The sequence below is a fragment of the Siphateles boraxobius genome, unplaced genomic scaffold (assembly GCF_051911475.1).
Source record: "Siphateles boraxobius isolate OS27281-9 unplaced genomic scaffold, OSU_SipBor_1 130, whole genome shotgun sequence".
Classification (NCBI taxonomy): domain Eukaryota; kingdom Metazoa; phylum Chordata; class Actinopteri; order Cypriniformes; family Leuciscidae; genus Siphateles; species Siphateles boraxobius.
This window is the reverse complement of record NW_027508734.1, coordinates 21,982,940-21,995,754: the sequence shown is the minus strand read 5'-3', so window position 1 is coordinate 21,995,754 and position 12,815 is coordinate 21,982,940. Positions and strand designations below refer to the sequence as shown.

The 12,815-nt window shown below is 37.7% G+C and overlaps 1 protein-coding gene across 1 annotated transcript in view; it reads left to right on the top strand.

The window, feature by feature from the left end:
* The window catches only part of kif18a (kinesin family member 18A), a 38,618-nt gene extending 26,022 nt beyond the window's left edge, over positions 1 to 12,596 (top strand). Inside the window, exons 10-18 of the mRNA XM_077228669.1 lie at positions 811 to 973; positions 1,629 to 1,793; positions 4,425 to 4,546; positions 4,728 to 4,966; positions 5,822 to 5,881; positions 10,147 to 10,489; positions 10,596 to 10,688; positions 10,799 to 10,902; positions 12,062 to 12,596. Of these exons, the coding sequence (XP_077084784.1) occupies positions 811 to 973; positions 1,629 to 1,793; positions 4,425 to 4,546; positions 4,728 to 4,966; positions 5,822 to 5,881; positions 10,147 to 10,489; positions 10,596 to 10,688; positions 10,799 to 10,902; positions 12,062 to 12,201 (1,429 nt within the window). The 3' untranslated portion in view covers positions 12,202 to 12,596. The remainder of the gene's footprint in view (positions 1 to 810; positions 974 to 1,628; positions 1,794 to 4,424; positions 4,547 to 4,727; positions 4,967 to 5,821; positions 5,882 to 10,146; positions 10,490 to 10,595; positions 10,689 to 10,798; positions 10,903 to 12,061) is intronic.
* Positions 12,597 to 12,815: the final 219 nt, after the last annotated feature.

The window sequence follows — 12,815 nt, the reverse complement described above, 5'->3', positions numbered from 1 at the left end:
GTTTTATTTGACTATATTTATTTAGCAGTCATTATGCCAGTCTTCAGTATCACATGATCATTCAGAAATTCTAATATGCTCAGTCATTTTTGTGTTTTTATCAATGTTGAAAATCGATGTGCTGCTTAATATTTTTGTATTTCTTTGAAGAGCATCTTTTTTTTAAAATTATTATTATAATTCTCTTTGTATCAATCCTTATTGTCTTATTTGATCAATTTAAAGCATTCTTGCTGAATAAAAGTATTAGTTTAAAGAACATATAATCCTACTGACCCCAAGCTTTTGAATGATAGTGTATCGAGGAACCATCAATGAGGTGCCATCATTGTTTTATTGTGGCCAGGTCAATGTTTTTTTTTAGTTGTTTTTTTAAACCATGTTGTTGACTTTTCCACAGGCTATTATGTCAACTGCTGAGCTTTTATTGTAAACGTATTACTATGCACACGTCTGATTTTTAGTCAACATTATTTTCTGATAACCAGCAGCAGATGGCAGATGCTGTTTTGCACTAGTTTATTTAAACCACAATATTCTATAAATTTTATTTTAAGCTGCTTTTTGTATTTTAGTTTATTTTTTGGCTCTTTATTGGCGTTTATCACTCTGACGCAGTTCTGACATTTTTTATCATTATCACTTAATTTATACATATACTGCACAGAGGATTGGAAATCATGGTGAAATGCCACTTTTGTGTGTCAGAGAACATATGCATTAACCACCAGGCAACCTTTCCTACACAGAACCTATACAGCCAGTATAGGTGACTGTGTCTAAGGTCTGTGTGCTTTTGTGTTTGCGCAGGATGTCTGAGTCCTTGCAAAGTGTGTTTGCAGCACGTCTGCAGGTCCGTAAAGAGCATCTGGACATCGAGAAGCAGCTGAATGAAAGCAGGTTGACTATGAGACACAGGGAGTTGTGGCATCAGCAGAGCCTGATCTTCTTTCCTGACAACAGGGCCGAAAGGGTAAAAACACTGATTCATACACATAAACGGATGTTTAAAACTCAAGCAGCGGAATGACTAGATACACTACCTTTCATTAAGACATTGATTATAATAATGAAGGCTTCTTTAACCCCAAACCAGTATGTTAGAATGATTTCTGAAGGATCATGTGACACTGAAGACTGGAAAGGGTGCTGTAAATTCAACTTTGGAATCACAGGGATAAATTACATTTCAAACAGATATTTTAAGTCATATTAAAATTTAACAATATTACTGTTTTGATTCTATTTAATTAAATAAATGCAGCCTTTGTGAGCATAAGAGACTTTATTCAAAACATTAAGGGTCAGTAAGACTTTTTAAATGTTTTTTTTTTACGTGTTTTTTTTAAATTATAAACTTTAAAATGACCTTGATACTTGGTATTAAAAAACATTTAGCTGTGGAAAAGTAATTAAATGAGAAAAAAAATGTTATTTATTTATTAATTTCAAGTCATAGAAATGTTTGTAGTGGAAATATAATTTTCTAATTGCTTAATAAGAAATGGCTGTTTATAAAATGGATTCATTTTTATGAATCCTTTTTTTAGTAATCATGAACATTCTTAGAAATTCTTTGTTCAGTATGTGTGTCAACCCTGTTTTAGTCATTTGTTTGTTTGTTTTAGGCCACCTGTAAATATGAGCGTAAACTGGCCTCCATGAAGTCTCACCAGGAGCACTTGCAGAAACGCTTGTTGGAGAGTGAAAAGCACTTCCAGGAGAAGGAGGGATGGCTTCACCGCATCGAAAATGAGATGAAGCTGCTCGGACATGACGGTCACACTCCAGAGGTCAGGGCTCCACAGGTCACTTTTACTTCAGATTAGGGCTGCATGGGCGATATACATGCTGTTGTAGAAATGTCAACCAGTAGAGCTTCTACTATATTGGCCATACAGAACAGAAAACTATAGCATACACTTCAAACATGAGTGATGTGTTCTTTTAGAATACAGATTCATGCACAAACTGCTGCAAAATACCCATCAAACATGTCCGTCTAGCCCGTGTTTACAAAGAAACATAATGGACCCCTGACTGTAGGTTGATTTATGTTTTTAGCTTAATTTGAATCTGCTTGTGCATTAATGGAGAGATTTGTTATGAATTATCTTACCTTCAGAAGGTTTGTTTCCGGTTTTAAAAGTCAATCAAATGAGTTAAGTCTCTTTTTAAACTTTATCAAATTTCTAGACTTTTGAAAAATAGACATTTACTTCATGTTTATGTAATATTAAAACCATTTTGGGTTTGAATTTGCAGCAAAAATAGCTGTATCATATATTGTGATATAAGAATTTGTCATACCGCCTACTCCTGCAACAGATATGTTGTTTTTGTCTCCTTCAGCTTACCGTGATATTTCTTTGAGGGCTCATTTTAGCCTCAGAGTGGACAGCCTTGGTCTGTTATCCATTTCAAAATGCCATTATTGAATGTTTTCTACATGAGCAGTGAAGCTCTAGGGTGCCAGTCTGCAGTGTTGTGATGTCTGAGGCAGACAGACTTCTCTGAGGCCCTGTATAGCGGTGCTCTTCTGATGCACTTCTTTGAGCTCATCAGACAGCCAACTGCACTTAAAGAGGTTTAGAAGACCTGGTATAAATTGTATCTCTATATCTTCATGTACCTGAGCAGTGTCATTCTTCTGAAACAAATGAAATATTTTGCTGCAATGCTCACTGTTAATCAGTCTGCATGTAGGAGGCAGACATACATCAACAGACTATAAAAAAAATCGCCATTGGTTTTATTGGACAAGCGTAGAATATTGTGTAATCTTTGTCTTCTCCCTCATTTGTGGCCCTTTAATAGACACTGTGACCATCGCTGTGTCTCTTCACCCCCCTTTTAGCTCTTCTCTCTGTTTCCCCACCAGAGGATGTCTTAATAAAAGAAAAATCAATCCTTTTCCTTTATCACTCCCTACAGCTGCTTACCTAAATCCACACCTCTTTTCTTGCTCTCTTTTTGCTCTTCTGTTTTTTCTTTTTCTTTTTTTTTTCCTGGAAGTAGAACAGAGTAGTGACGCACCCGCCCATCAAATGTTCTGTGCTCTGCTGTTTTGCGTTTTCTTGCGTCAGAGGGGCTAGAAGACTCCTCAGAAGGTGCATTTTCAGTGAGACAGAAAGAAAACAAGGAGCTAGACTAAAAACAACATCTAAGCCGTTTCATCATTTTTGTAGTGTCTTGCCTTTGTTGTCTTTCTCATTATAGCGCATAGATGAGATGGTTTAATCTTGTCGTTCTCTTCACCCAGAAAGCCACGAGAGCCCCTCTCCTGAGCTTGACATTTTATTAAAATTTGTAATCTAATAGATGGGAGACTGCATATCCCTATCTGTGTCCTGATTGTTTTTAGCCATTTCTTAAATAGCTTTTCATTTGATTTGTATTATTCCCCCCTTTGTATTGTATTAATTATACAAAATTATTGCATTATTTGTGTGTGTATATATATATACACACACACACACACACATATATATATATATATATATATATATATATATATATATATATATAATATTTATTTATTTTATTTATTTCCCATATTGTAGAACACAAGCCTATAATTTTCCTTTAATTGCATAATTTAACATGTTAATTTTACATACCTTAATGTTTAGTAAAAAGATTAATACAAATATTGCTATTTATTGCTGTGTACTGTTATACTGGTGTATGTAAATCAAAATGATCAAATATAATTTTTCCTTGTTTTTAAGTAGATTGCGTTTTTTTATCTGCTTGGCTAAAATTGTAATTTGGTCAGAATGATGTGTGTGCGTTTGATGGCTATGTGCGTTCTCGACGCACCGATCACACATTGTATTTATGCACAGATTCATCCATTACAATCACATTGTTTCCACACACTTTCAGCATAATGTTTTGATTTGTCGTGTATGTTGCTGTGTTGAGCAATTGTTGGATCTGTGCACAGTAGTAGGTAAATGCGTTTGGTTTAGGGTTGTTGTTTTTGGGGGTTTTTTTGAAAACAAGCTCTTTGCTGTTGCACTGTACACATACTATACACTGTGAATTCTGAAAAGGTTTGTTCTGTAACGTTTTATTTTTTTTCGTGTGCTTTGGTGTGCATACAATTATTAATTATACTCCTTATATCATTTGGTTATTTGACTTCTTTTTGGAGTCTCCAAGTGTCTTCTTTTTTTTTTTGAAAGACACCTAATCTTACCTTGAAAACAGCTTGCAGAGATCTTCATCCGTCAATCTGATGATTTACTTTCCTGGATATAGCAAATTATGACTAAATTAACATGTTAAACAAGATAAATGGTGTATGCTTAATTTCATGATAAATGTGTGATTAATCATGTGTGTGTGTGTGTGTATGTATATATATATATGATTGTTGCATTTTTCTTCTTTATGTTAATATGTGTTTTTGCATACAGGAGCTGAAAAAAGAACTGCAGTGCCATCAGCTGCAGCTACAGATCTCTGACCTTCAGCAACACATCAAGCACATGGGCCACCTCATCAGTGTTCAAGACCAGGAAAACTCGCACACGCACAAGTATGAGTCAACACTTATGGAGGTTATGCACCAGGTTTCATGATTTTCAACTTAGTCACCCTGAATCTGAGTGTTTGTGGGAATGTTCTTTGTGTTCAGATTAATTTGTAATTTGCAATGTAAATGCCTCCATCTATATCATGTCAACTATATCACACTTGCTCTCCACCTGTACTGTCAGGTTGGTGAACGCCCTGCTGTCCACCTGCCGTCAACAGCACCTGGCATTGAAGGCTGCAAGCATTGCCACAGATGACGCTGAGTGGGAGGAGCTAGAGCGCCTGGTCCATAGGGAGAGAGGTGTGGTCTGGGCAGACCAGGAGAAAGCAGAGGAGAGGGATGATGGTGGTTCTGAAAGCACTCATCTACAGCCCATCCTGTCTTTCTCACACCTCGTGTCTCACCAGAACACGCCATGCAGTGAGTGAAATCTCTCATCATCGTACTTCAAACTGGTGTTATAAAGCGTTTCACCAAGCGTAAGGTGGTATAACGTTCACCAAAAGAGTAAGCTAACCCACAACGTCTGACTTAAAAGTACACTACAGTTCAGAAATTAATACTTTCATTCAGAAAGGACACATTAAATAGTAAAGATGCTAATCTTTTGAACTTTCTATTCATCAAAGAATCCTGAAAAAATGTATTACCGTTTCCACAAAAATATACAGCACAACTGTTTTCAACACTCATAATATGAAATGTTGGTTGGGCACCAAACCACCATTTAGAATGATTTTTGAAGGATCATGTGAAATAAATAGTTTCTATTTTAATATTTTAAATTGAAAAAACATTAAACCAAACTCAAAAAGAGACCCCAAACTTTTGAACGGTAGTGCATTTGTAAAAAATGCATGTGTGCATTTCAATAACATTTTGTTGACGCAGATAATCATAAAGAGCATTAGCATTCTTTTTAGCTGATAAACACCAGAACTATAACCCTCAGGCCAAACTACTGATTTTTTGTTTGTCTGTTTTTTTTATTTTTATTTTATTTTTTTATTATGTTGATTTTATTTCTATATAATTTTTTTTTTTTACAAAGCTTCTCATGATCTTATTTGTTTCATACAGCCACCTCATAGTGATCTCATTTTATGTCTGCCTTGTGATTTACTGTTTTCCGTGTCTATGTAATGTGATCTGCATTGTGTGAACGTTGACAGATGTATGTGTCTTGTTTTAAGATGTTTACTTCCTGTGTGATGTATGCTGGATTGAATAGAAAGGACCAGCTTAAATGAATAACAATGCATTCTCTTCACTCAGGCTCAGAGAAACACACACACCGAACCTCACAGCGTCTCAGACCAACACACTCATCTAAAGGTAAACTCCTCTCTGTCTCCCCCATTTTTCTCCATGGTCTGCTTCAACATACTCTGCTTAAGACATCAATCCAGCTGCCCATGTGTGTGTTTTACAATTTTTAAGGTTTTGTTAACTAGCTTTGTTTTAAATAGTCCCCTTTTTTTATGTTGATTCTTTATCGTTTTCCATGTAAGCATTAAAAGTCAAGTCATCCTCATTTATATAGCGCTTTTAACAATGTAGATTGTTTCAAAGCAGCTTTACAGAGATAAACATAATTTAAGGTAACAGAGATTGGTTTGGTTTTATAGTGGTTCTTGAAAAATGTTTTTTCCAGCTAAAGTTAGTTTTGATTGATTCACTTCCGTCTAAATGATCATTTGTTATTAAATTAGGGGCCCGCTAAGACGACACCGTTCTCTCTAAACAGACTTTAAACGTGAACCTGTGATAGACGCTGATGGCGTTCACATGCGCATTAAGAATTGATTCTATAGTTTAGTGCGTTTGAATATATGTGCGCAGGTTTGTAATTCCTTACAAACCATGCCTAAACAAACTACTTGTCTTGTCTATAAATTTTGATGCAGAATTTTATTTTATCTTATCACTTTGGGTAGGTACGCGAACCGAAAAATTCCACAACGCTTTATCTGTAGAGTGGTATAGGGATCCTCCATTTGGAGAGGCTAGTTGGCACTTCAGCACTGGATTGTCATCAGGTCGAGGCGAAAGTCCTTCGTCAGATCTGGAAACGGCCTGGATCCAGCAGGCTGCGGGAAAACCTCGGGATAAACAAAGACACTAAAATTAGCGTAGATGCCATTCTTCTTATGATGTAATGAGTACATCAGGATTTAAGGGAAGTGTTCCCAGTTCAAATAGTGCTTTACTAATAGCCAAATCATATCAGTGTCGGTTTTACAATTGACAGTTTTACAATAATTATGCAAATGATTTTATTTTAGCTACAGAACAGACAGAGTTGCTTGACATTCTCCATACTGACACAATGAAATACAAAAACAAGCTTTTAGGGGTGGGAGAAAGGGGAAAAGGAATAGAGAAAAGCTTTGGGAAATAGGAGTGGTGAGTTATTGCTCAGTAAATGGAGAGTAATGATATTTGCTGCAGAACAGGTGTTCCTCATTTGATTGAGACACGCTGTGGGAAATGCACACATTTCAGGAACATACAGAGACCTGCAAGAAAGAAAAAGAGGGAAATGGGGGAAAACAGACGGATACTGTTAAGAATTATGTTTAGAAAATATATTGTAAACTTCTGCATTGATGGTATTGGGTATATTTTGCATTGTCGAACATCATATTTATTAGAAACAAATTTCCTGTCTATAATTCTTCATTTTTGACAAGGAGATTGGGTTGTTTGTTTATTTTTTACCCCCCAACCCCCCTCCCCGTCCAATGGTTGTTTAAATTTGAATGATTAATTTCAAACACCATATGGGATTTGACCAGGTCAGGACTGTATAAAAAGTTCATTTTCAGTGGAAGGAAATGGAGCTTTTTGAAAATTATGAATAATTATTTGTTTGCTGCCTCAAAAGAAACGTAAAATATGATGCATATTTCAAGAAAAAATGGTGTGCAGGTTTTTATCAGTCCGCTGGGGGAAAAAATCGTTTACAAGTTCCTAGTCTGCTCCACTGAGCTATCCCAAGGACGAACTAGTCGCTGGCTCTGCAAGGTTTCATTTTCCGCACTTAGCAAATAAATGCAATATTCATGACCTCTACATTCCTTTATTGTTCTAAACATGAAATAAAGCATTTATTCCTTTCAGACAGATTTCAGTTTAGCCTACGTGTCCTACACAGGTTTTCCATTCATTTTTGTGTAACTGTTCTATCCTATTTTTGTGAATGTAATGCAATGTAATGTAATGCAATGTTTTCAGATTGGCATCCAAATAAATTTGCTGCCGTTTTAAAAAGAGATGCTTATTTTCAGGGTTCACACTGTTGAACAAGTTCTGCTGGCATTCACGCAGCAGTAAATAAAGCTGTTCAGTTAGTCCTGCTCTGCATCCTTGCTTAATGACAATAGAGATGGAGCCTTGTTTGCAGGAACTGAAAGAGACAGAGAGATTCAAAGAGAGGGTTATGAATGAATCTCCGCCCCACCCCCACCATCGACGTGCTTCATGACGATACTCTCTCTGCACTCGTGCTCAAGTGCTCGTGGAGAGAGGGAGTGTGAAAGGGTGGAAAATAGTGATGGAATAGAGGACAGAAGCAGGAGGGGTCACGTGTCAACACGCACGAGACTGCCGCCCCTGCCTCTCAGACTTAAGTCTGCAGTCTATTGTCTGTTTCTTTACATACTATTTCCTCTCTTCACTCTTTTCTTTCATGTTTCTGTATGTTTTTATCTGTGTGCTCCTTATTTTTTAACCAGTCTTTCCATCTCATTGTCTGTCTCCTCCTCACCTAGCCATCTACGTCTAGCCTCTTTCAGTAGCGCCGACCCTCCGCCCTTCTGAATTTCATTCATAAAATCATTGCTCGGTGCAGGGAGGGGGGAGCTATTACATATAGTCTGAAACGCGCCTGGATTGGGCGAGGACAATTCTGCAATAAAAAGAGAGCAAGCAATGAGAGAGCTAGAGCCAGGCGACCCTAATCCGCAGTGGCATCCTCCAGAAATAGCGCTTCATGCATGTTTTAATCCCACCAGCCAAAAATACACCACCCAGAGCACTCTGCCACCAATTACTGATCGCACCTATTCCTCTGCCTCCGCTCTGGGCCATACATCACTGTCTGCCGCCCATCCTTTTTTTTTTTTTCCCTCTATGCTTTGTCACCTGATCATCCCGTGCCTCTCAAATGAAGTTATATCGCCTGTGCGCTATAGCTGCTGGCTTCAAGAGGCAGTCAAAGCAAGACTGCATGCAGTAAGAGTTTCAGAAGAGGCGTTTATTAGTTCTCAAACTTTCTTTTGCTACAAAAGTCAGTATAGTTAGTCATTAACAGGATGTCAGGTCCTCTCCCATGCAATCCAGATTTCTGAGAATCAGCACTGACTCAGAGAGAAGGAGAGATGGCTGTGTGTCAACAGTTTAACCAGCAGGAGCTCTGAAGCATTGCGATTGGTCAAGAACGTTTAAGATGCAGCCGCAGTGTCTTTCTCTCCCTCGCTTTTCTGCATCGTGTGAGTCAGTGTGCGGCCAGACTGCGACGTGCTCCGGCATACTCCACCACTCAATATCCAACGTCAGACCCCTCCAACAGCTTCCTGGAGCCTCCCTTGCCTTCCCTACCCACACACACCCACCGGCACACACATACACATACTGTCTGTCTTGACTGAGTAAAAGAAACTGCTCTTTAACAACATACCGCTCTTGATGTGTTACAAACACACAAATGCTCGCTTGACAAGCTTGGGTTAAATTATCACTGTTTTTTGAGGAAATAATATTTGTGTAATTGTATCAGTCATGTAAAATTATTGTGTGTGTGAGCTTTGTGTCCAGGAATGCGCCTCATAAATCTGATTACTATAACTGAGTAATATTATAACATACCCAGTTACTTGTGTTGGTCAGGATTCATTCAAGCATTATTGGCCCCAACACTATGACCAATTTTGTACCCACCACTTTATGAAAAAATTGGTGACGGATTGTATTTCATACAAAAAAGGAAGCTCAGATTTAGAATGCGAGTTTTTTTTCATTACTGTTTTAATATAGTGCTATAATTTATTCTCCTTTAAACTTTCACGTTGCTTAAAATGTTGCATTTGTTATAATTTGTGGTAAGTGACAACAGGTCTGCCTATCTATCTTTATTCAACTGCATAGCTGTCTGTCTATTCTTCAGTTTATCTCTATCTGTCTGTCTATCTCTCGATATCAATCTATCCATCCAACTGTATAACTATCAGTCTAACCTCAGATAGTATCTCTATCTATCCAACTACAGTATGTCTGTTTGTTCCCTCTTTAATTTTCTTTACACTTTTTTTAGTCTAAAGGCTAAAACATAAGTAAAAAAAAATCCAAGGACTGACATTGGCAAATGTTGTAGTGAAGTTAATGTGTGTTAAATCAAACAAGTTTGAGCACTTGATTTTTTTCGATAAGAACAATTGTTACCTGTTTTTAAAATAGCAACTGTTTTAAACATTTATTATAATGTTGTTGACAATTCTTCTTTGACTTGGAAATAATGGAAATAATCAGTATATGGCCTTTTCCATTTGCTGATGTCTTTCGATAAAGCTGGTGAATTTTGGACTTCCTTTCTCTTTCAGGCTCTCAGGAGGCAGAGGCTGAATGTCCTCCTAAAAAAACAACCAGGAGGAAGCTTTCGGTGTCTTCTGAGAACCCAGATGAGGCTGGGCCCATTCCTGTGCTGTCCCATTATCCTCCTGCCCTTCAGGAGGTCTTAAGGCAGGAGGGCATGTTCCTGCTGCAGGACACTCCTGAGGGGCAACCGCACGCCTCCAGCTCCTTTGATCCAAACTCCACTATCGACATCGGTCACAATGAGGACCTGTCATGCAGTAATGCCACAGTCATCCTATCACCCGAACCCCCTGGCCACACAACACTCAAGGCACTACGTGCTAACAACGGGAATGAGCCAGCTAAAAGGTACCACATACTGTAATTTGCATGGTTGGATAATGCGGATGTTAAAGTGAACTAGGTTGTTCTGTTTTGGCTGCTGTAAATACGTTTCTCTCCAATTGGTTGCTAGGTTGCAGATCCCATCGTTATTAGACCTTCGAAGATCCAAACCGTCCTATATGGCCATGACCTCAGCTGCTCAGGTCAAGCGCAAGTTCAACTGGTGCGTGTTTATTGTTGGACCTGTTCACTACAGCCGTTTAAAATCTTGCCTTGTTGACATTTTGCACTCTTGGTGTTTTCCAAAATCTCACTTCTTGCCTTTTGTACCAGTTCCAACCTTGGAAAAGAAGAAAGTTCTCAGGCCGCAGAAGCCAAGCGCATAAAGAGAGATCCCTGCAACCCGTCTAAACCACTGCGAATTCGACGTTTTGGAGGTTAGTATGCTATTCTATATGTAGAAAAATAGTCAATAGTTATATTTACATTTATTCATTTAGCTGACGCTTTTATCCAAAGCTCAGGGACACATTGGTGTCTCACAGTGGATTCGAACCCGGGTCTCTCACACCAAAGGCATGTGTCTTATCCATTGCGCCATCAACACCCCAGCTACCCTCTATGGGCTCTCCAATTGTATCTTAGTGGTGGAACATAAGTGTCTCTTATTATATTCCATTTATGAAGTCCTCACATAATCCATTATGTTTGGTAAAGTATTGTAATAGTGTAATGGGTGGGCCGGCTGACAGCTGTGAAAGAATGTCAGGCGCATAGCCAAGAGCACACAATCTCCTCCTCCCACTCCCAATGGCTCTTGCGCTTTCTTTCTCCTTAGTAATATAATGCCATGATTTGGCTGAATTTATTTTTAAAGTAATAAGTCATTAGAGGCTGTGCATTAGTGTTTTTTGCCACATTTTTGGGAAGCTGCTTCTATTAACATTAGTGAAAAAATTCCATATTATTTCCTCAGGCTGTTAATGTGTTATTTCGCCAACACTTCGTGGCCTATGCATTCTAGCTTGCTTGATTTATGTTAGTTACGCACATTTACTTATTATGTTAAGTGTTTCCCACGGGAGGTACTTTGTGTTGTACATTGCCATGACGTTCAAGCGCACAAAACTACTACGATGGTACCTCAACATTTGTTGTTGGACAAAACAAATGTGTCCCCACATTAAGTCCTTGAATTTGAGGGTATTGGACCTGGAAAGTCCTTGAAAGGTCCTTGAATTTGAAGTTAACCAAAGTGTGGGAACCCTGTACTAAATTAAATGACCAAAGAAAATAAGGCACCAATGTTAAAAAATACTAAGCCTCTCATTCGACTAAAAATAAATTAAACTAATTGCATATGCTGATTAAGCAAATTAAGGGACTAAACACTGGCTTTTTTGTGTTAAACCACTGTTCAAAAGTTTGGAGGTGTTAAGATTGTTGGTGTTAAGAAAGTATTTTATGCTCACCAAGTCTGTATTTTTTATTTGATCAGAAATACAGTTAAGCATTATATTGTGAAATATTACAACTTAAAATAGTTTTTCTTAATATAATCTTTATACCCTCTCTGTTCTCTTTCTCTGCATCTAGTATCTTCGGAGAATGAGCCAAGCCGAAGAGTAGTACGGAGTGTATCTGAGGGAAACCTCCATCAGCTTGACCAGCGGAAGTCCAAGTTGAGCTCAATGGGGCCCACTGCACTCTTTAAAAAAGTCACCAAGAGGATGTGAGAAGTTTCCACCTGCTATTAAAGGCACCACTTTCTCATACTCCGGCCTCACAGACTTCATTCTCATTTTGAGTTGATGTACAAAATATGTAAAAAGGGAAAGATGAGTTTTAAAGTTGTTGGGAGTTGGAGGAGCAGGTATTTGGGCTTAATTATTTCTAGAAAACTGGATTTTTTTGTTGTTAATGTTTTAAAGTACGTATGTGTGTAGAAAACATGTCCAGCCTTAATGTCCAGTATTAATTCATGTGTGGGTCTTGTAAAGAAACCTGGTTTTATTATTGCCACTGAATTACTTTTTTTCTCCCCTTTTTAAATGTTTTAATTAAAAAAATTGCTCCATTTAGAGGTCAACTGTGTTTCTGTTTCGTGACTGATTAAAAATCAATTGAGAAATATTGACTGTATTTTATTGAACTAAACTTTAAATTATATTTTAAATTCATTGTCCTTATGCCCACAAAGCCAGAAAATTCAGGAACAATGGACAATATTTGGAAACACAGAAATTCTCTAAGCTAGCCAATCTTTTGGCCAACTGGTTACACTATTTGCTTTGTAATAGTTTTAAACTTACTTTGTAACAGTAATGTAGCTGTTGCTCTGACTGGTAAC